The following is a 26,385-nucleotide window of genomic DNA, read 5'->3' on the forward strand; positions in this document are numbered from 1 at the left end:
TGCCTTAGAAGCAGTAATGACCTTAAGCCCTTTGAATTCTCGAGAGGAGCTACGCAGAAGTAAACAAAAAAAAAAAAAAGAAGAAGCCCTCAGTCCAGTCAGTTGAATACAGAATGTGTTTCCTGCTCCCAGATGGTTTATTTTATCTTGGATGAGAATCCTGCAAAGACTGAAAATTTCATGCATGTGGCAGTCGAAACTGGGACCGCTACGCATTGGGAGAAATTCAATCAAGAGGATGGCAGTGCTTTCGTTGCTAATCAGATGGTGGCAGTGTTTGCTTATCTAAAAGAGCTGTGGGCTCTCCTAAACTCACCTCTACAAAGTCTTTTACGGCTCCCACTGTGTCACTAACGCATTGAGCTCTACAGCGGCTCGGACCACAGTGAAGTCAACAGAGGGAGGTCCGTTAAAAGTTTAACAGGCTGAATGCATTTGGAGCCATTTCACTTTAGTTAATAGGGTCTGCATTTTTCATTTCACTCTTGATGCTCGTTCCTGCTGCTCACCATAAGCACTGGCAACAGATGGGGGTGGGGGTGGGGGTGGGGGGGGGGTCGTCATTCTTACCTGGACCCACGCAGAACACCTTGTCGAAATCAGCACAGATGCACATCTGCTTGTAGAGCTGGGGAGACTGGGCCAGGTAAGCGCTGGTCTTGAAGTAAGACACGGTGAAGACATTCGCCCCGCCCTCACTGGCAGCTAGGAGTGGACAAAGACAAGTTTGAGAGAAGAAAATTAGTTTTTTTTTATTTCCTCTGGCACAAAATGACCATTAACCGCAAAGGATGATGGACTCAACGCCCCCCCGCCATCCCCCGCCAAAGCGACAGCTCCCCGAGTGAGGAAACTGGAATTTCTCACTTCAAAACCCTGACCAACCTCACTTAATGATGCTTTATTTCATCTATTCATTAGATGGTTCAGTAGGAACTCTAATAAGCCACCGTAGGGTTATTTTTCTCTTTTCGACAAAAATAAGAATATTTCAAGGATCGCCTCCAGCTGAGGGAAACTCTTCCGTTTTGACTGCAGCTCAGTGACCGTGGACCAAAGTCATAAATGTGATCAATGTTTGCCGTTTATTGATGAACGTGGCCACCTGGCATGTTCCTAACAGACAGGTCTCGACATGGTATCACACAGGCCAGACTTATAGAAAGCATCAGCGGTTTCTCAGTTTCACACACACACACACACACACACACACACACACACACACACACACACACACACACACACACACACACACACACACACACACACACACACACACACACACACACACACACACACACACACACACACACACACACACACACACACACACACACACACACACACACACACACACACACACACACACACACACACACACACACACACACACACACACACACACACACACACACACACACACACACACACAATTATCTGCTATTCTCACAGTAGTAGGGTGTGTGTTCACAGGGCACAAACTGTTTGTGGCGTGGATGGGTGGATGGGTGGTGCCAGGCAGGAAGATGTGGTTTTGCAAATAAAAAGTACACAGCGTTTATTACAGCTGCCCGCCAAAATATGAGCGCCAGTTTTAAATTCAGACGTGTCGGGCACAACCGTCCTCATTGGCTGCTTCAGAAAAGAGGAAGTGAGAGCGCCACAGGTTTTGCTAGACTGTTTCAAATGTGAAGGGAGTGTAGGAGGTTGGGGATGAGAGAGCTGATTTTACTGTCAGAACAACAATGACTTTTTGTCTTGCTTGGCTCGAAAGTGACTGTACCATGTTTATGATAAACATCTTATTCGGAGGAAGAATTCAAGAAGGATCCGTGCACGTCCGCCACGTCTAATCGGCAACTGAAATCTTAGTGGGTTAAAGGTAGAATGTCACTCGGGGTTTGAAACACCATGAGGCAGCATGTCCGACCCCCTTGTTACATAACTCCTGGTAAAATGAAGAAACGTGGTTTGGCATCACTTCTGTTCCGGTACAAAAACAAAATGGTATGGAGGCTGTGTGCAACCACAAAGTGCAACCGCATTGAACTTGGGCATTTTGGCTTAGTATCTTGCATGGTGTGAAGGCTGCACCTGTTCGCAGGGCTAAAGCAATAATGAGGCCAATATGATATTATTTACCGAGAGAAGCAGCGATTCTGCCCGGTATGAGAAAATGCAGACCATCCCACCAATGACCTTGAAAGATCCGGTTTCTCTTTGCTGAAGATGAAGCCTTCAGGAAGTTAATGGATCGGTTGAGCCTGAATACACACGATGTGATAACAATGGTGTGAGTATTGTGCTGTCACTCGTACTGCAGCCGCAAATATAATCCAATATGGTTGCTGATAATTATGCTTAAATGTTTTAAAGAAGTTTGAATAACACATTATTTTTGGGGACAATGTTTAAAATGCTTCAATATACATTCGCTTTTTTTTTTTTCTTCCTTCTCACACTAGTTGATTAGTTTAACTAGAATTTTCTTTTAGTGGACAAAAACATCCTAAAATCTAAAAGGTGTTTAAGGGACGTTTCTGTAAAAAACATTCAAAAACAAGACCTGATGCTGTTTTACCAATAAAGGGAGATATTTACTTTGGTTTGTTTTGTTTTAACTGAAAAAATATTCATGTTTAACACATCTATTTTTTTTTTTTTTTTTTAGAGTTGGGATTTGCACCATTTTTTCAATCTTTCCTAAAACATTGGCACAGCACTGTATGCGTCTTCTGAATATCAGTGGAAAGACGTCTGTCCGGGTTGTGAGTTTTTCACTTTACTAACTTCAGTAAAGTGAGATGACTTCTTTTGGGAACAATCTTCCGAAAAGCCTCTCCTGTCAAATTAAAAAAGGCTGTGTGAGGCTGACGTGAGAGATGGTCGATGCGTCAAAACTCCCAGCAGGCTGGAATAAAGTCCTCATTGGTCTGTAACAATAAACTGTGGTCTAATACCTCATTGTCTGTTTGCCTGGGAACAGACATGTGTGGCTGAGTTTTACTTCCTTAAGTCTCAAACTGTTTTCGTCAGTTTCAACTGAACTTTAAATTTGGTTCCTAGACGAAATTGAAATGGCAGAAGGAAGTCAGTCTCACTAACGGTGACTCATGGGACACCTGTGGGTGGCAATATAGAAATGTGTGAGTTTCCTCTCATCTCAGTTTGGCCATGAGACAGACAGTATGCTCTCACCTGAGATTATTTTTGGGGTCTGGATCTCCACAAAGCCCTTGTGGGTAAGGGTATCCCTGAAGAGCTGGCACACTCCGGACTGCAGGCGAAAGATGGCCTGGCTGGTGGTTGTCTATTGGACACACACACAAATAGACACAGAGGGCCATTAGAACATTATGCGAGTCATGAGATACAACGAATGTGCAAACAAAACACTGCGTTTATGCTTTATGCACCTTTTATCTTCAATTATTTTGCAGGCAGGTGCAGGATATAGTCAAAGCCAGCGAGAACAGCGGGAACTTTAAACTTATAATCATCGACGTTAATACTGACATCATGACAGGCAGTAAAACAACTCAAAGAGAATAAAAGGATTACAGCATAAAACTGAACCCCGAACGACCCAGAGAGTGCAACAGTTGGGCGACGGAACACGTCAAAACGCCCCAAAAACTCCATGACTCATCTTGAATGACCACATGTTTTCTCCAGTTGAGATCATCTGGCTTTCAATTCTAGTCATTAGAAATGATCATGATAACAGGGCTTCCTCCATTAAATGCCTGTTAATTAAAAGGTTTCATTCCACCCCCACTTTCCCAATCCTCCCGCCTGTTCAGTTCTGAAAGCAAGGTGATCGTGTCTCAATAATGGCAGACTCATTAATCTGCAGACAATGCTTCAGGGCTGTCTGAGTGGATCTGATACTTAAGCAAAAAAAGAGATAAAATATGTTTACGAGCAGTGAACCAAACCAAGTAGTCACATCACATGTGGGGCTATAGCCATTGCTACTACTCGGGACAAAAACCTAAAGAACTAGATTGTGCAAGACAACATTCAAAAATGAAGACTGTGCTTCCTGTTTACACCAAGTCTGCAGTGAGTCGATGTGCTTGTAGGTGGGTGGGTAGCACCCCGCATCCTGAAACCGAGGTTTCTTCTGATGTTGAGGGGCCAAGAAACATATATGTGAATCTGACGCACCGCTGAAGTGGCAACTTGTGCCTGTTTGAAACCCAGTTGTGGTGATGAGCTACCACATGGAGGCTGCAAAGCCACAAATGAAAGTATAAATATCTGCTCGGGGCTTAATCGTGTATCGACATTTTTGCAAACAAATGTTAGATTGGGGGGTGTTCACAGAAAACATGGTTGTATACGAGTTTCAATTTTAAATTTTTGTAAGTATATTCTTACGGAAAGATTCTGGGCGGAAATTACTTATATACTGTATACAGTATTAGCACAACATTAAAACTGTAAGAAAACTTATTCAAAGTCATTTTGAAACCTTTCATCTCCCTGTGTACAAGTATAAACTTAAGATAAAACTACCTCTTGCTGTAGACTATTATATATTTGTATTCTCATATATATATATATATATATAAATAAATGTATGTTTTATGCTTCCCATAAATCTGCTTGTTTGCTTGCACCCCAGGGACAAATGAAGAAATAAAATTGGAAAAATGTAATTGAAACTATCTAACAAGTATTGATATACACTCATAACCAATAATTTCATTACGGTTTAAACTTTCAAAAAATGTACACAGAAGACAATCGAGCTGCTGCAATAACATTAATTCTATTACTCTTTGTGAACTTGTTTTTTTTTTTTGTGGCGTCAAGAGCATCACCCGTCACAATTACACTCTGCCGCCAATAATCAATGATCAGTCAATTCAATAACACCGCTTTCTGTTTGAAGTCTGTGTTACACTTAGGAAACTGTAAGTATGTTATTCCTATGCATGCATAAGTTTTCCCTCACAATCCAAAAACATTTACTTTAGGTTAACTTGTGACGTTAAATTGCCCCCAAGTATGAATTTGAGTGTGTGTTACCGTCTTCTGATGGACGGGTGACTCGCCCAGGATGTGCTTTACATTTGAAGATAGCTATAAAAGAAAGCTTGTAAAATACAACGCTCTAAACCTCGGATGTATATTCCAAGTTCCGTTGTGAATGAAACACTGTGTTTTTATTTACATTACTACACTTACTACCAGCCATATCGTTTTTGTATTACATTTCCAGTTTCTGCATTACTGCTTGACCTGCATTGTGGGACACAAAAAACAGAAAAACAAAACAACACCCAGCTTGCAATCCTAGATCGACTCAGAAAAACTTTTCCACTGTATTTTTGTGAGACACTCCTTGTGTTTAAAGGACAGTGAGGTTACAAAGGGAGTTTCATAGGAACTAAATTATTACAGGAGGGGTTTATAGTTCCCTTTTGGAGTGCCTGTCTGCCAGTGTGGGAACCGCTTTATAGCTACACGAGGCTCTTAAGTGAAAAACTGATGACAGGCTCGAGTCTATGAGCTCAAAGTGCACTGCGTTACAGAAACAGGTGTTGGTGTGTGTGTGTGTGTGTGTGTGTGTGTGTGTGTGTGTGTGTGTGTGTGTGTGTGTGTGTGTGTGTGTGTGTGTGTGTGTGTGTGTGTGTGTGTGTGTGTGTGTGTGTGTGTGTGTGTGTGTGTGTGTGTGTGTGTGTGTGTGTGTGTGTGTGTGTGTGTGTGTGTGCTGTGGTGTCTGTGCCTTCCTGCCCGCCGCACCATCCATGTGGGAGGCACATATCAAAACAATGAGACACTCAGTGGCTCGCCGTCTTCTGCTGCTCGCATAGGTTTAGCACGTCTCCCACACCACACCAGATTCATAGCACCAGCCCACTAAATCACAGAGTATCTCTTTTACTCTAGAGGAGCAGCAGTTTGCACTCTCACTGCTTGCGCACGCTCATGAGGGTTTCCGCTTTGAAGTCAAAGACGTGTAGCAGTTTTCTTTGACATTGTTGAACTTTTTGTAAATGCAACGTAAAAAAACAAAAAAAAAAAACAGGGCTGCATTCATTCACTAGATATAATGTTGTTGCTGCTTAGGAAGTTGTTTGTAAAATTGAAAAAGATAAAAATCTACCTTTTTAATAAAGGAATGAAAAAAAAAAAAAAAAAAACAAGCTGTGAAAAGGGCATGTACAGAACAAATGCACCCCCCCTAATATCTTCACAACACCTCACTTGGGAGATTTGATTCAACGAAACAAAATGCAGGCTTTGACAAGTAATCACTTTGTTTTTCCCCACTTGGCTTTCATCAGCTCTCATAGCAACTTACCCTGAGATCAATCACCCTGTTGTCCAGCTTGGTGTCCTGGTTTACTGTGGCTCTGCCTTCCTAAGGGCAAACAAACAAAAAAAAAAAACAAGCATTATCACATCACCAATAGACCCTCGGGCTATGAATTATTCAACAACATAACTGCCCAGTACATTGCAGTGGAAGTAGGAGGTCAAATGTTCCTATTTTAGAGGGTTGTTTTTTTTAATGTGTTTTTTTTAAACCCCATAAATATAAAAATATCTGAAAAAATTATCAAGGGCAAGTTTAAGGATTAAAAAGCTATTAGTCTGTAAAACCTCCCTATAGGTTCGTGTTAATTTCTGGAATAAAACACTGAGCGCCGCACAACTGCCATCCTCACACAGCTTAAACACCTACGATGAGAGGAACATTCAGTCCCCCAAAGCTGTAACTATTACAGGGTCAACGGTAATAAAATACATCTGGTGTGAGACAACAGAGTGAGGACGGAGAAAAGAAACAAACTGGAAAAAGTAAATGTTTCATCACAGGGGGAGCCACTGCTTCCAGGGTCATGCATGTCAGGCTTCTTTAGAGGACCCACAGGGCTTTGAGCTAATAGTCTGTGTCGCCACATCCTGCTCCAAACTGCCTCGTGCAGGGCCACAAACTGTTCGCTGGGCGGACAGTCAGATAGGCGTTTGGGACGGCTGTCTCTGGGGAAGGCAGGTGCTGCTACAAGCGTGCGACTGACATGTCGAATCGCAACAAGAAAACACCTGGTCCGCTGCAGACGACTGTTGGATAAACAGCGATTGGAACTCAGATGCCTTCGGTGTGGTGCGCACAAATGATATGGCGATAAATCAGTGTGTTATTACATAGAATTGATAAACAGCTAAAAGGAAAACAATAGCCACCGGTATATGACAATTCAATATATATGCATCTGTTTGCACCAATAATACAAGCAACATTTAGGTGGATGATCAGGCTGAGCGGTTTATGACGCTTTAATCATTTAATTGCAACGTAAATAGTTTGCCAAGATGAGCTCTAGATGCAAGGCGAATATGAAACACCAGAAATAATCTAGATTGGCAATAAATAAACAGTCTATAAAAAAAGTCTAAGTTTTCTGAATAAGGTGGATGAGACAACAACTCATCCAATAACTATCTTCACCAGTGTCTATCCTGTCCACAAATTCTGAACCTTTTGGAAGTACAACACCCTTTTCAGAGTTTAAAATATAGCCCCAGACTCTAGATTTAGACCCTGCAGCTATTGTGTTTAATGAAATGTTACAGCTTTGCCATAAGAGCAAAGCACCTGTTTCAAAGACATGAAATTGTCAGAGCATTTTGAGAGGCTGCGGCGAACCCACTTCAACCAGGCAGACTCCTCTCCACTGGATTTGTGCAGATCTATAGTTATTTAATAGATACTGAGTTGCAAGCAATAAATAACGAGACATAATTTACAAAAACACATTTAAAAGGAATAATCTGTCTTAAATTCAATCAACATACAAACAACTGCTGTGAGCAGTATTGCATTTAGAAAGCGATTTACAACCCACAACAGCAGCCTCAAAGTTTTAACAACCATTATTAACCACATAAACCGTGGCTGAGAGAAAGAATGGCTTTTTAAATGCATCATGATACTCTAAAAATGATTCAGCATCGATGCACCATTCCTTAATTGGAATTCAGAGAAGTCCCCAAACGCTGGCTGCTGGCTCTTGTAATCACTGTGTGATGAAATCACCATTTGCATGAAGAAGGGCGAGTCAAACAAGGTGATTAGGTTTAATTACCCAATCTTTGATTCTGCCAAAAACACAAATCTTTAGTCTTTTCACTGGAAAAACAGCTTCACTTGTAAGGGTAAAGTTAGTTCACTGCATCAATATGCTTTAATAATTTGACACTGATGATTAAGACAAGCTGGGAGTGTTAATTATCATTTATTCCACTGATATTTTATGGTGCAAACAAACCTATCTACACACACTGTGAGTTGAGGGCTATTTTCAGACTTGGCAGCTTAAATTGAAACAAACTCTGGCACGAGTGCTTTTGTAGTATGGTCCATTTGTGGAAGTGTGATTGCTGCCATCTAAACCCTGATGAGCAACAAATGAGCAGACATGAGTGTTTAAAAAGTGAATCTCAGGCTGCTTTCAAACTAGATGCAGGTTATCCCAAGTATGACCACAACATGATCCAAATGCGTGACGTCAAAGATGCTGGAGCCCATCCACCTGCTCAGCCTCTGAAAACATTCACATTCTGAAACTGACCCATTGAGCAGACATTTGAAACGGGTCAGGGTCTGTGGGCTTTTCACAGTTTCACATTAACGGCTGACCTGGTTTGAAATCACAAATGACACGCTGCAGCAGCAGTGCCTGAATAGCATCGAAAAATGTCATATCTATTGACGACAGTTTCAGATATAATATAATGATGTTTTAACAATGTGATAAGAGTTGTGTCAATTTTAACTATTGTTCATAGAGCAGCCATCAAAAGTCTGACCCATTACCAGCCGTGGAGGATGGACAGGTCAGCTGACCCTGTTCGCCAAGCCAATCAAACACACTAATCTCACAACAACTAACACTGAATAGAATTAGTGGGTTGCCGAATCAGTGAAAGCAACTTTAGTCAGAAAATTGCCATTTTATAAACTGAAAATGCCATCTTAATACTTGGATATGGGAACTATGTTCATTAGTCATGTCTGTTAAAGAACGCATTAAAGTTTAACAAAAAAAAAACCTTTTCTGTTTTTGACCTGAAACGGAACAATTTTATTTTGTTGTTGTTGAGATCTGTGCTAATGTGCAAAAATTGACTCATTGTGCCCTCGAGGCTGTCGCCTCCATCTGCAGCTGATAGCATTGTTTGGTTGTATCTGGTGCTTCTCACTGATTACTGTGATGAAGGTGCAGGTGTCTCTTCCGCACAAAACAGCAGCACCAGCTTCAGGTAGGTTTCAAACAAATCCGGAACACACACTCTGAAAATTTAAGCATGTTATTTTACAGAAATAATTATGTATTGGTTATTGTTAAACCGGGGCCTTTGACATTATTTGATCGAGTTCCTAAAATATACCACTGTAGAGTGAGGAAATCTAAAATAGTTGTTTCGTTTCTTTTTCTCTTTGGACTTTAGCATTTGTAACACAAGCATGGAAAACATCCCTAATGAATGGACCAGTATATCTAAAAACAGCTTAGTGTCAGATTTTTTTTTAAGTGAAGAGGAGTGTGGGGACTACAGTTGTTTTGGGCTTGCTGATGAATGTCTAAGCTGCCCGAATGTTGAATGGTGCATGCTTATCAGGACTTTAATCACACACTGAATCCTCAAGTGCTGAGCATGGGTTCATGGAAACAAATGGCTGAATCAATGGACCATTTGCATTTCTGTGCAGGACAAAAAAACAAAAAAGAAAACCAAGGCTGGAGTGTTTCCTGTCATGATGATGCTGGGTGAAGAATGTTTGCTTGCGCGCTCTCCCTTGACTCACCTCCTCTCCGTCTCCATCAGGCCTGACAGCATCCTCCAGCTGCAGAGGAAGACGAGCCTCAGCTTGGCTGATGACAAAAATCTGAGAAGGGAAGAAAACAACAAGCCAATGTTTCCATTAGGGCTGCTTAGACGTGGGGAAGTACCAGAACTTTACGCACAGGCAGAGCGTCAAAGTGAAACAGAGAACTCCCCTCTGTTCAAACCTCGTCTGTGTGAGAACCTGAGAATTTGATAAAGCCGTTAGAGGCACATGACGGTTAGCAACAACACAGAAACAACCTACGTTATACTATCTGCGCAAGCACAGTGCCAACTGCAGCAAGTGCCGCTGAAAGTACGCACTGTAGGGTTAAGAGTTCCAAAGGGACTGCGTTCATTTCTGTGCAAAAGTTCTAGACAGGTGTGCCTCCAATAAGAAACAAGAATGATGTATAGTCATATTTTTTTTTATAGATTTTATGGAGCAGATCAGAATAGAAAATCTATTTCAATCCTAGGGGGAAAATCCTCGACAGTGCCGCTTCAAATAGTACTAATTTACAGTAAATACAATAAAATATTCAAATATTGAATAGCTAAATACTAAATAGAATAAACTAAAGTTAAATATCAGCATGTAAATGGTAAAGCTTAACATTATAAAAAAAATACAATGTGCAATGTTCGCAAATTAACCAAATCAGTCAACTTTTTGTCACGGCCAACATTTCGCAACATGAGGTCTGTGCAATCACTCGTTCAAGCAGATCATTTTTATTTAAAAGCAGCAAACTCAAAAGTCAAAAGCAGAATCTATACTCCAACACATAGATGTTTATTTTCATATCTTTAATAAAATAATCCAACCAGCACATTGATTTACACATACTTTGATGAATCAAACAAAGTTGTGGTTTTTTGTTTTTGTTTTTTTGAACTGCACTCCTAAACTCTAACAACCTATTCCAAGAAAAACACCTTTCTTGCAAAAGAAATACTGAGAAAATGAAGAGAACACAAACACATCTCATGACAGGATTTTTTTTTTCTTTGTCACCCTTTGCAGCTTTTTTCTTCACACTTTCCTGAATCTGCTACAATGTACTGTACCTACACATGACACCTGTGTGCTTCCTGTGTGAGGTGTTTCAGAAGCTGCTCGACTAATATGAAAACCGAAAGCTCCGGTCTGAGTGCATTATTGTAATACACAGTCTTATGTTTAAACGTGTAAGAGAACAAGTAAAAGCGTGCCAACCCTCTCGATGTGAAGCTCCACGTCCTGCTGGGAACAGCTCTCAATCTTCTGCTCCACTTTTCTCACCACTGCCTCCACGTCGACGATGCTCTCCTTCGTGATGCTGGCAGAGGGAGTCAAGAGGGAGAGTTCAAACAAAGCACTTCACTTATAAAACAAACTCATCTAAACTAGAATGAACCCACATTTGCAGATAAGCTTTTTCCATGGTGCAGTGTGAAGGAGACAGTGAGGGGCATGACTGTGCCATTTTTGACCAAGTCCTGCTTCTTTTTTTTTTTTTTTCTTTCATGATCACCCCATAAAATGTAACTACGACAATGACATTTTCTGACAAGGACAGGAGGGCTAGTTGATATGCCACATGAATTGTGCCCTTAATAATAGGCTGCACATTGATATAGTGGTTACCACTCTGGCCTCACAGTGAGACAATGACCCGTTCAACTCCAGGTTTGGGGCCTTTATGTGTGGGTTTTCTCCAGATACTCTGGTTTCCTCCCATAGTCCAAAAACAAAGAGGTTAATCTATGAGTCTAAATTGCCTATAGGTTTGAAAGTGATTGATCGTGTGTTTATCTCCCGGTTTTTCCCCGTGACGGCCTGGCGACCTGTCCAGGGTGTACCCTGCATCCACCCACTGTCAGCTGGGATTGACTTTAGCTCCCAGCGACCCTGAATTGGAGAAAGCTGTATATAAGATGGATGACTCACAATTATTGTTACTTTTTACTTTTATATTCCTATTCTGTCACTGTAGAACCATAAAGGACATTTTATGAGAGAAATACAGGAGGACTGACTCAATATGACTGTCCAATTGCAGACGAGATTTACAAGCATGTCATATATTTGTAACATGAGCATCTTGCTATAAAAACACACAGTAAGCCTGAAGAACTGTCAGATATTGAACATTTCTTGGAAAAAGAGATAGAAAGACTCACTACACATTTTCTGACTATTACAAAGCCACAAGCACAGGAAAGATTCAGACTTAAAAGGGTTAAAATTCATCAAACGTTTACTCTCACCACAGAGTTAAAAAAAAAAATTAAAAAAAAAAGAAGTGCTCACTTAGATAAGTTCCGGTCTTCAGAAAAACACTGCTGTGATGGGATCACATTGTTACAGGGGTCCTATCTGGGTCCAACTCTCTATGAAACTGTTTGGCAATTAAAGTGGTACCATGCAATTTCAGGGCAGATTACAGTAAGGTGCATAACTGTGCAGCTCAGATTGGCTTAATAACTTTATATCAGCCACAAAGGACAAGAAGTAAATAAACAGAAGCAGCAGAGCTGCAGGGGGATTTGCGAGCTTTGAGAGAACTTGCATCATACTGCGGCTCTTGGGAAGTACCCAAGCTCTACAACAGAAACACTGAGGCTGAGAGCGAGGGTGAGAATTTCCCCATAATACATACAAGGGAAAGTAAACTACAGTTAATTAGGAGGACTTGCTCTTAATTTTGTAATTTTTCAAAACAATGCACTGTTTTCACTTCACCGGCTCTCGAATGAAACCAAAGGCAATCATCGGAGATGTGGGGAGTGGTGCCTACCGTCATACAGCTCTAAACCAGATGGGAAAGCTGCTGTAATCCTTCTCTCCTGCTCATTAAAACACAGTAATGAGGGAGTGAACGCCGGGGTTCTGCTGTCCCTTCAGCCCCACGACAGCTGCCACTGTAGTCCTTCCCGTCTAGTCAGAGATCAGTTAGATAAATAAATCCCCACGTTAATAACCTTCGCTGCAGGGCCCAGAGAGTGACGGAAACACTGAGCACAAACTGTGGTGGAAACGGACAGAGAAATAGATAAAAAAACAAGACTGAGATTTGAGAGCATCACAAGGGAGACGACATGTGTCTGTGAGCCAGATCAGTTTTGCCACTTTGCTGGCTTGATCCATCCCTCTTCTTTAGCATTTTTAGCCAACTTATGGTGGCAGGGGGCTGAAGTCGTACTCAGCTTACAGTGGTCGAAGGCAGAGTACACCGAGACTGAGGACAGGTCATCATTCAATCACACAGCCAACACAGGAAGAAAGTTGCTACACACACACACTAACTAAACATGAGTCACAAATCAGCTTTAAACTTTGTTATCGAAACGCACATTCCCACCGAGGTAACGTGGAACTCCTCGCAGAAAGACCCAAAGCCACAAACTGGTTTAAATATTGTAAGAACAGTGGTAATATTGGAAATTTTATTACAACTACAATCCCTTAAATTCCTTTGAGTCTGCACACAGACTCATGGTGATGTTGCAGAGAGCCGAGAATCTGCCCATTTCATCATTAACATATCCCCGGTAACATTAGGAAAAAAAAAAAACAAGTCCTGCCAAAGATGAGATAGGAATTACCCATAAAAACAGGGCAGACATACTCACTCAACCAGCTTTCAGAAGCCACAAATATAAACTAGAACAAACAATACACGGATATCAAGTCAGCCTATCATTCTGCAAGATTTTCAACCAAATACACTTTCTGCTGGACAGTCAGGAAATTAATCCTGTGACTTACATGTCTCAACCAGAAAAAATTTTTTGTTTGATGCTTTATGACAAGGGTGGGAATCTTTGATCATTGTGAGAGCCCAAAAAATGTTTTCGGGTTAAATTCTGGAAAAGCAATTCTACCACAGGGATATACAAGACTTCTGGTTGCGTCTTCAATAAAAACAACTATATGTTTGTTATTGAAGTATGGGATTTGATATTTCTTACCTTAAAATACATTACAGCAATTACAACTGATATTTGACCGAATGTTGTTAATATGACTTTCCTCCTCAATTCCCCTTTAAACGTGTAAATACGGCTGATAAGACAGTTACTTTTAATAGGAGTTATTAAAGTGTTCATATCCGCACAGATAAAGGTTGAAAACAGAAGCTTGGCAGACATGTAGAGGCAAAACAACACATAAGACATTAAGGTAAGAACATGTTATTCCTTCTACATGTGATAGTATTGTGACAGTAACAGTAATTATGCCCCCAAGATGACCGTTTGAAATCGGTTTTATCTGATTCAAGTTTTTAGCCTTTGAATTTTGCTTGTTATGACACATTGCACTGATAGACCTCAGCACTAGTGTGTACTTTTCAAAACAAATTCTTAGTAAAAATAGATGAATTATTGTTGCGATGTTTTGTATGTAAAATATTGCAAAAATGCATTTGATGAAATTTTAACACACTCTATAAACGAGAAGAAGAAAAGTTACAGTGTGTGCTCTAGGAGTGCTTTTGATTTTTGAGCCTGCACAATTTCTCCCAACAAAATCGACAGTCATATGGACTGCAGCCTATATATTTGATAAGTACTTATTGCTCACCAAAGTCAAGTTCGAGATAATATCCTGCATCAGGAACACCAAAATAAACTGCATTACTTGCTACATTAAGTGTGTCTGATTAAGGATAAAACCTGGAGAATCTTATGACCACAGCAGGACACAAACCTGCGACAACTGATCCCAAGAAAGGAAGTCCACCGAGAAATCATGTCAAAACCTGAGCAAAAAACAGCCCCACAATGACGTAAACCAGCTGCATCTGAGTTAACGTGTTTAAATGCACATTAACAAATAGCCAGCCAACAGGTCAGACTGTTGTCTGTCTGAGAGCGGCTCCGCCACAGTGCTTAGCTACTTGACATTCAACACTCCTGAGGTACTTGAGCGACACAAATCCAGAAGATCACTTAATTAAACCAAACAAGTGAGCAGAAGACGACTTGGACATACAATACATGAAAGAAAAAACCTCCCCACAATGTCATCCCCATCCTCAGCACCATAATAAGAGGATTTCCTTGTAATCCTGGATCTCACTCAGCTCGTCAATCATCACATAAAGTGTGTGAGATGAGGAGTCCGGCAGAAAGCCACGGAGACTCTGTCTCAATGGTTCAAAAGGGAAAAACAGCAAAAGCACAGAGCAGGGTAGCAACGTTAAGAAACCCTCAGGGTTAGCCATTACAACGCGACTTTGCTTTTTCATTTTGATGTAATACTCAGTTGCCTAAGCAATTTTGTGTCATCACTTTCAGTTGCTCTGTTTTTAAGTGGCAATGTATTTACACATCTACACAATCTTTCCCCACCAGATTGAGGAACTACCACAAATGAAACATAACACTTTTGTACATTGACGCAAGTGCTCTGTACCTGTCAAGTTTTCCATCGCATTTGGTTTGTTTGCAAACCCATTTATAGCCTGTGTGCCGTGTTGTTCTGTCAGCTGCGTCTCACTTATTCTTCGCAGGTCATCTTAAAGAAGCTGAGGCACACTTGGGTCTTTGTGACACTAGTTATGTAGTGGGGTCAGTGTGATCACACAGCTGAGGTCAAGACTTGCATTTGAGCTGCTGTGACTGCACTCTCAACAAATGTGTTTCTGTGTTGGGCTCCACTACTTTGGGAAACTAAGAAGCTCCCAGGCTTTTGTTCATGAATAGTGATAACGGCAAGTGTGTGTGTGCGTAATACTAATTAATGCACAAGTGGGTAGTCATCAAACATTTAGTAGCTCAGTTTTGTTTACATATGGCTCAGGCAGGTGTTTACATTAACACCATCACTCATCACTTCTCATTAAGTCTTGTTTTTCCCAACAAACCTTGATGTCTCAAAGGAATAGAGATGTTTTCAAAGCCAAAATGTATATTTTAAAAATAAAACCTCTTGATTATATCATGTTGGACCTAATATTTTTAGAGGGGTATCCGGATATTAATTTTGAAATCCAAATATTTGACGCCACCACCTCCGCCTCGCTGTAACGCTACTTGACTTTCACCTTACACAGAGATGGACCTGCCGCCCAACTCGGTTCGGGAGGCAGAGAAGGAGTCGACAGAAAGGCATGGCAAGGACACTGCTGCTGCGCCACCGCCAAAACACCCAAATAACAAACAAAAAAAATAGCAGGAGATATCCATGCTATTGCTGTCAGACTCAGAGAAAGTTTTATTGAAGCAAACTTTGTATTGCTTAGATCCAGGGATATCTGGTGTCCTGTCATCGGTCTGGAAGAGTTAACCATCTACTCAAAATTTTTGTCTGCTGAATAACTGGTTTTTTTTGCTTCATAAATATATGTTACATCCGAGGCTCAATTTGAATTTAATTTACAAACGAGCCCCTTCACGGCGTCTAAACGTCAGCTTCAAGCGTCAACAGTATCCTCTCGAGCTCCATTATTTCTTTTAATAAAGTGCACATCCGCCGATAGTCGTGTCCATTCAAAGACCAACAGTAAGTGGCAACAATTTGGCTGCAAACATGACTAATGATGCTTGGCTCTCAAGTATTTCTTCCTCCTCTGATCCACGCGGCTGTATCAACCATCTAGACAGGAACTGCTCCATTAAAACGCTGTCGTATTCCACCCTTTTAAAAGCCTGCTTTTGCCGTCAAGTGAAAAATGATTGATTTCCACACCCTCCGCTTTCCTCAGAATGTGTGAAAATGGATCAGCAGATGATTAGGGCCCCTGGATTTTCCCACCATTGTTATTTGCCCTCTCTCACAGGAAGAGTGGTCTCTGTACTCACTTTGCAGCAAACTTGACCATCTGCTTGCTGGCACGGTCCCCCACTGCGACCAGCGCCTGCACGTTGAACTGCTGCTGACGCAAAACCAAGAAGCACTGCTTCCCTGAAAGCAAAACAAGCAACAACACATAGTATCGGCTGGGCTGTTAGGACACACTTATTAACAAACTTGTCACAAAAACACCTTGGGCACTCTGTCTGAAGCAGATTGTTGGGTTAAAAAAGGACACGTGGGACTGGAGATGAAAACACTTTCCTCCAGCCATCATGATCAGGTGAGGTGTCAAACATTTGCAAACAGAGTCATCTTTGAAAACTCTTTGATCGGAAGGTAGCAATCACCCTCTCTTCCCAAACTATACACACACAAATACATCTCAGGAGAGTGTAAACAAGTTAGCAAACAGAACCTCAGGGTAGCAGATAGTTGGACCACCCAGGTACTTGGATGTTTGTTGCCTGTGAGAAAAGGAAGGTAGTGAGGATAACAGCAACACCAAAAATCCCACCAGCAGATGCAGCTCATCCTAAACTCAATCAGGATGTTATTCAGTTCACACGGACATCCTACAGCGAGCAGAGAGAATGAAGACACAAGTGGAGAGGAAGTGACTCTTGGCTCTGGAAGTTATCTGGAGAGGAAATGGCTCAAAGACCATCAGCAGTGTCATTCGGACTATATCTACTGTGACAGACAGCACAGCAGAAAAGGACAGGTTGGATGTTTCATACAAAGGTGTAATAACCAGGTAAAGCTCAGTGGGTTCATTGCATTCAAATAGAGCAGCTTCACGGCAGCAAGGAGAGGATATCTGATCCTCCAGTTGTCAGTGACATGCTCGTCTGACAATGATATCAAAAACACCCTCAGGTTGCCACACTTTAACACGGAGGATGGAAAAAAACAGGGTATGCATTAAAAGGGAAGAAAAATCTGAAAGAGGATACGCAGTAAGGGAAAAAAAATGGAAAAAGTGCAAGTGAAGACCAATAAAACACTAAATGTTATATGGGAAATGTTGACATTTATTGTAATTGTAATAAAACCGGCATGTTTCACTTTTAGATTTGAAGCTGCAGAGTGATGTCATCAAGAAATCGGCCAACAGTCAGAGCCAGCTGCTCGTGCTGTTTGATCTCTGAAGAGAAAGGAGCGCTGCATAAAAACTGGCCCAAGGGCAGATGTTTCATTTTTTCCAGGGTAGAACATTGAGGATTAGTGGAGGGGGCATCTTAATCTTGGCTGTCTGTTTTGCAACAAAAAGTGCAAGGGGTTAAAAAAAGGTGAAAGGGGGGGAGGTAGGAGGTAGGAGATGATCTCACCTTTGGCTCGGCTGGTGTGGACTCGGGCGCGCAGCCAGATCAGCTGGTCGGCTTTCTCGGGGCTGAGATCTTGGACTCGTACCAATGTCCTGTCTGTCTCATGCAGACAGAGAAACACACAGACGCACCAATATTTTATTACTTCAAAGAACTTTGATTCCCCCACCCCATCTACTCCTCCCTGCACACTCCCAGAGGCGCAAAGAAAGTGAATAAACAAGCATGTGCATGTGTGGGACTGCGCACAATAAAATGCTCAAATTACAGGCAAGTCTGACAAATAGGACACACTAGGAGGCCTGCTGAAAGCTGTCCAAGTCAACTAATCTCTGCAGGCTTCATGACAAATTGACTCCAGTTTCACCTGTATCACTCAGAGTCATGCTTACTCCACATCAACAGAGCAGGCAGACGTCGAGGCTACGGCAGGGAAAGCAGAGCCGCCCGTTTGGCTGGGAACTCTGCGTCAACCCACATAAAAGCCTTCAGTCTTCAGCCTCGAGACACCCCCCCCACACACACATCCCTATGGCTTTACTTGGCATGCAGGTGAGGGAGGCCCCACTTTGTTTGCTGCCACTGGAGCTGAAAAAGCATCCAGACAGATGGACGACGTCAGCAGGTCGGCCTGCCTCATTCGTCATGGAGTTATCAGAAACTATTAGTTTCTGCCGTTATCACTGACATCGCTAAAATTGTGACGAGAGATGACACCAGAGGCATATCTTAATGATGGTTATCACTTGTAATCGTGTTAAATCGGTGTGTTTGTCAGGGAGATGTAGGGCCTACGAGAACTTCTGGATCAGCATGTCATCCTCCCAAAGAAATGCTCTGCACACTGATGTATGTTGTTGATAAATGCACGGGTACAAAGATTTCTGTGCCACATATTTTCCAATGAGGGAAATGATTTGCGTTGTTGTGTATTCAATGTTGTATACATAATGTGCGACTTTAAATGTTACCCACAATGTCAAGCGAACAATCTTTTGTCAAATCCATTTTTAAATTAGCTGCCATTCTGTGAGACAAAAGACACACCAAGATAAACATAAATACTTCTTTTAAGCTTCTTTCAAACTGATCATTATGCAGTGTGCAGAGAAGACACAAAAACCTTTCATTTTAAACAACATTAAGAATTTGTGTTCATATTGACTGTTATACATTTGCTACAGTTTGCCACAAGTAATGTGTACATTCTTGTGAAGTACATATACTGTACGTATATTATATATACATATCTTTCTACACACATGGCGGTCTTTCACTCTGCCAACACTTTGAAGACTATAGGTGCAAAAGAGAACAAATAGCAAGCATACAATAAAAACTGTGTTTTCAGGGTCGTCGATGTAATGTGACACAAAGAGAAAAAGAAAAACTGTTTAACATTCCAGTGTCGCATATTAATAAAACTTCAATTGTGTTTCTACCACACGTTGCAGCTTCAAGTCACACCTGCAGAAAGCTGGACATGGTGGGTAGAGCCGAGTTAAGTTTCATCACTTTCACACTTTAAGCATAATGTTCACATAAGAATCATGACAGTAGCTACAGTTAGACAGACCATAAGAAATCCAATTAAAAGAACAATCAGACTAAAATCACTTCATATGAACTTTTCATTCATGTTAGATTGGCCTCATTGGATTAAAATTAAAACTAGATCAGAGGAGATGGTGTTAACCTGCTAATGATTCAATCAGACTACATGTAAACAGCACATCACATTGCTTTCCACCCTCACAATTGAGTGGGTGCAGCCGTTCGTTTTGTCATGTTTGTAATTGTGTTACGTTACACTTTCACCCACTAAAGCTACTTGTTGTTTACTGCCACTGTAAAGCAGACCGGTGGAAACTACCATCAGTGGAAACAGTGAAATCAAAGAGAGCTGGTACACTGTGGTAGGAAATATGCTTTTGGTTGAGCTGATGGGGGCAGAAAGTGAAGATACTAACCCAGTTTATGCTGGGACTGCACCATGGCTGAGACTCCATAGCGGTCCTTGGCAAAGTCCTAATGGGTGAGTGGGGGTGAAAAAAAACAAAAAACAACAACAACTCAGCAGCTGAGATAATTTGTTGAACCATGAAATCAAACATCACTCCCTTCTAGCTTATGCACATGATCCAACTCGCATGTTCGCTTCCAGATATGGTTTTCAACAAAATTCTGTCTGTCTACATCTGAGACAACAATTAAAACAAATAATTCTTATGGATTTCAATTATCCCTCCAAATCAGGAGGAAACTGTGTCACAAGTTACAGAAACAACGTGTTTAACATGCAGGTAAATCAAGACAAACAAGTCTGGAAAAAGAAAGGCAGAACTGGACTACAAAAACGAGCACTGTGATCTCTCCAGGATACTTACATCCTCCTCCGTGCTTTGTTGTTCAGCGGCCTGAAACAAAGAGACGGTAGGGATTTTTATGGTATCACCAACAGCCAGGAAATAACAAGAAGAGAACAATCTATTAAAATAAAAAATAAAAAATGTTCAAATGCATCCCACTTAAAAAAAAAAAAGAAACTTAAAACGTTTTGCTACAACAGTCTTGTAAATTGTGTTCTCATCTTCTGCCATCAGGAATTTGAATAAAATTAATAAATCATAGCTGGGTCCTACAGCCAAGTTTTAGATCCCTGGAATGCACGGCTTTTCTCTTCCACACATTGCTCCAACGCATCATACACAATGAGTAATGGCAGCAAGAGATATTGCTTTGTAATGGGAGCAGCGTAAGTGGACAGATATTCTTTATCTGCACACTCACTTCCAGGCAAATGACTTCCAGAGTATGACGAGATCGAGTCTTGGCAAAGTTACAGTTCCATTTTCTATGCAAATTGATATTGGTGTCTGGAAATGGCTGGTGGCGGTGGAGTGAATTGGAATCACCCATCCTCGATATGATAATCCAGTCACATGATGGATGATATTGCAGCCTATGATCCAGTGAAGACAGACCCGCTACAGCCACGGAGCAACCCAGCCACATCGCTCCCACAGAAGTGACAAGTGATAGCAGTGAAAAGTGCACAACAGAAAATAACCCGGCTAACAGTCACTCAATAAACATTCAACTCTGCTTTGAGGTCTCCCTCAGGGCAGTGTGCACTGCACCACACTGACATGAGCAGCGATAGCCAGTGGATTACACGGTGACAGCACCTGATTCTTCAATAGAAATGCTGACTGGATGAATTCAGAGAGATTGGTTGCTGCTTTCACCGCTGAAAACTACTTGAGTCGTGACACAGCATCGCTCAGGCTGCCAAACTAGATGACACATCTGAAGAGCTGTCCCTCTTCCGCTCTGCTATAGCACTTTATACATTTCAGGGTCAGAAGGGGTTAGAGCTCATCCCAGTAGACTAGAAGCCAAGGGAAGGTACACCCTGGCCAGGTCACCGGTCTATCACAGGGAAATACAACCGTACACTCCCATTCAGACCTACCGGCTATTTAAAGCCACAGATTAAGCTCAAATGGATGTTTTGCACTGTAAGCAGAAAACCCACGGACAAGAAATACACGCAAACTCCACACACAAAAGTCTCAGTTACTATTTCACTGGAAACATACCCATAATTAGAATCTTCTATATTTTCTAATATGAAAGAGGAAAAACTTAACCCTTGCTCAGTAAATGTTGCATTTCATTAGAAAATCATTGTGGAGTAAAAGTGGAGACTTCTTCAATCCAAGCTGCTTCTAATCCAGTACGAGGTGTTCACAGTGTATGACGATGTGAGCTGTCATGTCGTCTGCTGGAGTCGGTCTACAGTGTATTATTAAGTCCAAATATTTCCAGCAGCTTTCAGTTCACATTATTCTTTCGTTTTGCAGGAGGGCATTCCATTCTTTTCTGGCAGATTTAACAGTGAAACAGAAAACTGAGCATTTTTTTCAGCATATGCAGCAGCTGAGCCCCGAAGTCATGGAGCAGCTGGGGAATGAAAAGCATCAGTGAGCACTCAGCTCCAGGAACTAAGAGCTGCTGCGACACAATCTCTGATCCGGATCATGAAAACTCAAAGTAAGGAAGTTGAAAGGTCATATTAAGCACTCTCCTCACAGCGAGAAGATCCCAGAGCTTAGTGCGCTTTCTGTGGAAAGTTTGCGTGTGTGCGAGCATTGTGATGGACAGGTGACCTCTACGGGGTGTGCCCCACCTTTCCCCCAAAGCCAGCCCCGTGTGGCCCTACGTTGGTGGATGGATGCAACAACGTCATCTTCCAGACGTATTCAATGCCTACAATTGTTAGATCTGAATCATTACGCAACACCAGAACCCCTACATCTTTGTATACATGCAGGCCATTTCTCCATTGATAATGAGAAACTCTCATATGAATTAGTTGTATAGGCCTGATTTTGTGTAAAGAAAGACACTACTTTTGTAAGTCTATCAAATTTCATCAATGTCACAAAGACCCAGTCCACAGATGAAATAATGTCATCTGATGAGCTGTGGAAGGTACAAACAAATGAAGGGCTTCATTAGTTACTGGGATAATTACACAGCTATGTTGGCAACCGTAACTGATACACATGTTTTGGTGGATATAAAGAAACATTCTCAATCTGCATGCCTACACGCGTCTTTTCCAACTTGTGTAAAGTCTGCAAGGCACACTGAAGCCCACAAAGACATCTGAAACCTTTGTAATATGAGGGAACCTGGCTGAGGACCAATAAAGACTGTAGGTGTAATTTGCTGATCAACAGAGTGCAGGATGTCTGGGTTAGGGAGTTTATGATCCAACTCATTCATTCATTAAACTTCACGGCACGACCTCCACCGTGCTAAATTGTTTTTAAAGAATGTCAAGGAGTGTTGCCCTCTGTGTTGAAGAAAATAGCACTTTGTTTGGGTAGACATAAACACGGCCAAAAGGACAGGAATACTTAAACAATGGACACCCTGGCCCCCCCGTCGACGAACCAACACCGCTGGACCCACAATGCCCAGCAGATCGTCACGTCACAGGCTTTTACCAGCTGTGAAAAAAAATAAAATAAAAAGAGGGGAAAGCGGATGTAAGACAAAAAAAGTAAAAAACAAGACCTGTTTGGCTTGTTTCTCAGCCTTCTTTGCAGCTTTCTCTGCTTCCTTCTGCTGTTTCTTCAGAGCTTTCTTTGACTGAGCCTGCTGCTCCTCCTCCGTCGCCCTGAAACAGGAAGAAACACACTACATAAACATTTAAGTCAGCTTCCACCTCCCATCCCTCCTGCATCCCACAAGGAAGTAGTTGACTGCCTGGGAAAATTAATTCTGAGCCATCACCGACTCTGGCTTTTAAGTCTGCTCTACGTTTAATCCCATTGTTGTCCCAAACAAAAACAGCTGTAGCCTGTGTGAATGGAGCAATGGGAGTCTGGAGAGCAGCTAAAAGCAGCGATGTCCGAGGGTCAGATTAGCTAGATAGATAAACACTGCAGGCTCAAAGAAGACAACGGTCTGACCAACACTTTCTAATCCATTAAAGCATTTGTGAAGAGTAGATTATCCCATTATGATAACATTGTGTCTTATCGGAAAGTGAAGGTTTTTATTTCTTAACTGATACAACCACAACTCAGTGCAGCAGAATGCTGATAAGCATGTCAGATTTGCCCGTAATAAAATTTGATTTGTTGCAGCAACAGGGGCAACTGAGAAACTCTCCACTTCTATCTAGATGTAACAGATCGATACCCAAGCTAAAAGATGTAACTGATTTTTCACGTTATTTTGATTCTCGAAGTTAACATAAAAGTAGATCAACAGAAATGGTGACATTGAAACTCAAAGTGTCAAATGGAAGTATGTTAACGAACATCAGCACAGCAGGGCAGTGTCAGTGGATAACTGATTAAAGGCCAAAAGGCGATATAAATGAAACAGCAATAAAGCAGCAGATCATACATGAAAGCCTATAAACAGTTGGAACTTTGTACATCGCAATCAACTCCTACTAAGTGTGGAACTCCATGTGAATGGCTGAGTGCTGCTCGGTTTCTGAGGCGAGGCCAGGTGTCTAGACCTGGAGGAAGCTCATTTTCAGCCACAGGAAATTACATGGACCAAAGGGCAACTATGAATAGCAATATAACACCAAAATTACTCCATATTATGACTTCCACAGTAGGAATTCACACCAAATTTGAACCTCCCCCTCAACTGTAACAAAGTTCGAGGGCGTAACAGAGGCGTGTGATGTTATCGTTTGTTTTGTTTTTTTAATGTAAAGCACAGTATGGAATGTGCTCTACAAATAAAGACTGGTTGATTATTTCTATATAAATGCAAATATCAATCAAGCACTGAATTCTGAGCCTCATCCCAATATAAGACAATCTATAATTTACCAGGTGAACGACAGGTGTTTCAAACCAACTCCATGAGCAACCCATCTCAAACACCTCTCAGCAACCCAATGGTATGTTTATGTTTACGCTGTGTTTTGAAATTGTACAACACCAACAGATAAGGCGAAGCAGATCAAGTAAGCTGTACTGGGGCTGATTTATTATTATTTTTTATACGATCAACAAGTCGGCTGCATTCGTCAAACTGGATCGACAATCGTTTCAGCCGCAGGGCAAGTGAGATAAAAGGCTGGTGCACAAGATGTCTATAGTCTGCCCTGAAACGAGAACACAAAGCATGCAGCTTTTAAACAGCTTTAATGTAACTAAACACAAATAAAAAGCTCATCTGTTGTGTTGGGACACGTTATGAGTGAACTGCACCTGTCACCTAAACAAATGCAAACTGTCTTGATGCCATGTGCCCCAGCATGTGGATTACAAAGGCGTATTATCACAAACATAAATATTTAACCGTTTTATTGTCAACATGTCATAAAATGACAATAATGGATAAGAGCAGTTAAGCATAAAAACGAAATGTTATCGGTCTTAAAATGAGGTTAAGCAATCTAAAGTCACCAGCACGCCTGGGAGCTTCTGATGTTAAAATGAATGCCAGTATAAAAGTCCCATCCCACATTTTACATCCGTATAACCCTGCTCGCTGGTCATTTTGCAACATTTATTTACTTCTTATCTTGTGTAAGTGTATTAACTGCATAAAGGTCTTTAATGTATTTTGCACCACATCACAAGGGAAAATATCCATATAATAAGCCTAATCCATAAAAAGGAAGAAACACAAAAACCTGCACTTGCAAACCAAAATTAAACACAAAGATATTTGATGTGTGTGCAGACTTCATTGCAGGGCTGTAATTTACTTTTCCCCCCTGCTCAACACATTCTCTCTGTCCACTTTTGACTTCAGACATTTGGCCAAAAGGGGATTGGCAGACTAGGAGCAGAACAGTATGTGCACAGACAAGACAAGACGTGTTGGTTCAAAAAGAAAGTTACCATTTGAGCACTATATATATATATATATATATATATATATATATATATATATATGGAGCAACATTTACATTCCTCTATATCAACAATCACTTTGAATTGAGCTACAGAGAAGAAACTCAAATGAGTACATTCAGTACTTTGTTAAGGATTAAACAGTGCCATCTCCAATTCACTTCAAACCACAGAAATACAAACGCTGAGACATGCCAAGACAAACGAGTTTATTTCGATGCAATTTGATAACGTCACTCCATCACTCAGGGCAACAAGACGTCCTTTTGTGTTTTTATTTTTGTTTTGATACAGTGTGAAACCTCTCGTTGAGATGAGTTATTGTTGTCTTTAACAAACTATGAGCTGACGCAATCGGCTGCATGTTAAAGTAATGCTAGCAGCGGCTAGCCCAGTTAGCGCTGTCATGCCGGAATAAAACGTGCTGCAATAAGAAGGGACGTGGCTGCAGAAGTCACGAAACGCCGCTCTTACCCTTGCACCTCCTCTTTCGTCATGTCGGACTGTTTCCTTGGGAAGTTTTGGGGAAAAAAATGCTTCACGTTAGTGTGACAGGCAGAAACACATCAGCTGTTCACTGCATGGATGGACGGCACGAAAAGGAAACCGGATGCAGAAGAACTCCGGCTAGAAAGCACGTCCCAACAATGGTTCCGACCTACTTATTTTGTTTGTGGACACAACAGGCGTCCTCCACGACTTCAACTTAACCATACAAAATAATGTTGTCGTTAAATTGACCGGATCTTGAAAGAATAACCTCCGAAATAAATAATTTGATAAGCAGAATTCTCAAACACAAGGCAATGGATGCAGCACGAGGAATTTAATTCAATTCAATTCAATTCAATTCAATTCAATTCAATTCAATTCAATTCAATTCAATTCAATTCAATTCAATTCATGTTTCCCCTGTACGATTAAATTATTTCTCTGCTATATTAAGAGAATGCCCGAAGCAGTAAAATAGCATGGAATTAAAACAGTGCAAGATAGGTAAAAACTATGTATAACTTGT

The 26,385-nt window shown here is 41.3% G+C and overlaps 1 protein-coding gene across 1 annotated transcript in view; it reads right to left on the reverse strand.

Moving 5' to 3' along the window:
• dars1 (aspartyl-tRNA synthetase 1) overlaps window positions 1-25,986 on the reverse strand; it is a 31,778-nt gene extending 5,792 nt beyond the window's left edge. The window contains exons 1-11 of the mRNA XM_080478081.1: window positions 25,842-25,986; window positions 23,050-23,152; window positions 20,349-20,378; window positions 19,932-19,989; window positions 17,965-18,057; window positions 16,642-16,744; window positions 11,069-11,171; window positions 9,830-9,910; window positions 6,317-6,376; window positions 3,199-3,310; window positions 571-705 (exon numbers count right to left, since the gene is read on the reverse strand). Of these exons, the coding sequence (XP_080334207.1) occupies window positions 571-705; window positions 3,199-3,310; window positions 6,317-6,376; window positions 9,830-9,910; window positions 11,069-11,171; window positions 16,642-16,744; window positions 17,965-18,057; window positions 19,932-19,989; window positions 20,349-20,378; window positions 23,050-23,152; window positions 25,842-25,864 (901 nt within the window). The 5' untranslated portion in view covers window positions 25,865-25,986. The remainder of the gene's footprint in view (window positions 1-570; window positions 706-3,198; window positions 3,311-6,316; window positions 6,377-9,829; window positions 9,911-11,068; window positions 11,172-16,641; window positions 16,745-17,964; window positions 18,058-19,931; window positions 19,990-20,348; window positions 20,379-23,049; window positions 23,153-25,841) is intronic.
• Window positions 25,987-26,385: the final 399 nt, after the last annotated feature.

The sequence above is a fragment of the Lipophrys pholis genome (assembly GCF_963383615.2).
Source record: "Lipophrys pholis genome assembly, chromosome: 13".
Lineage (NCBI taxonomy): Eukaryota > Metazoa > Chordata > Actinopteri > Blenniiformes > Blenniidae > Lipophrys > Lipophrys pholis.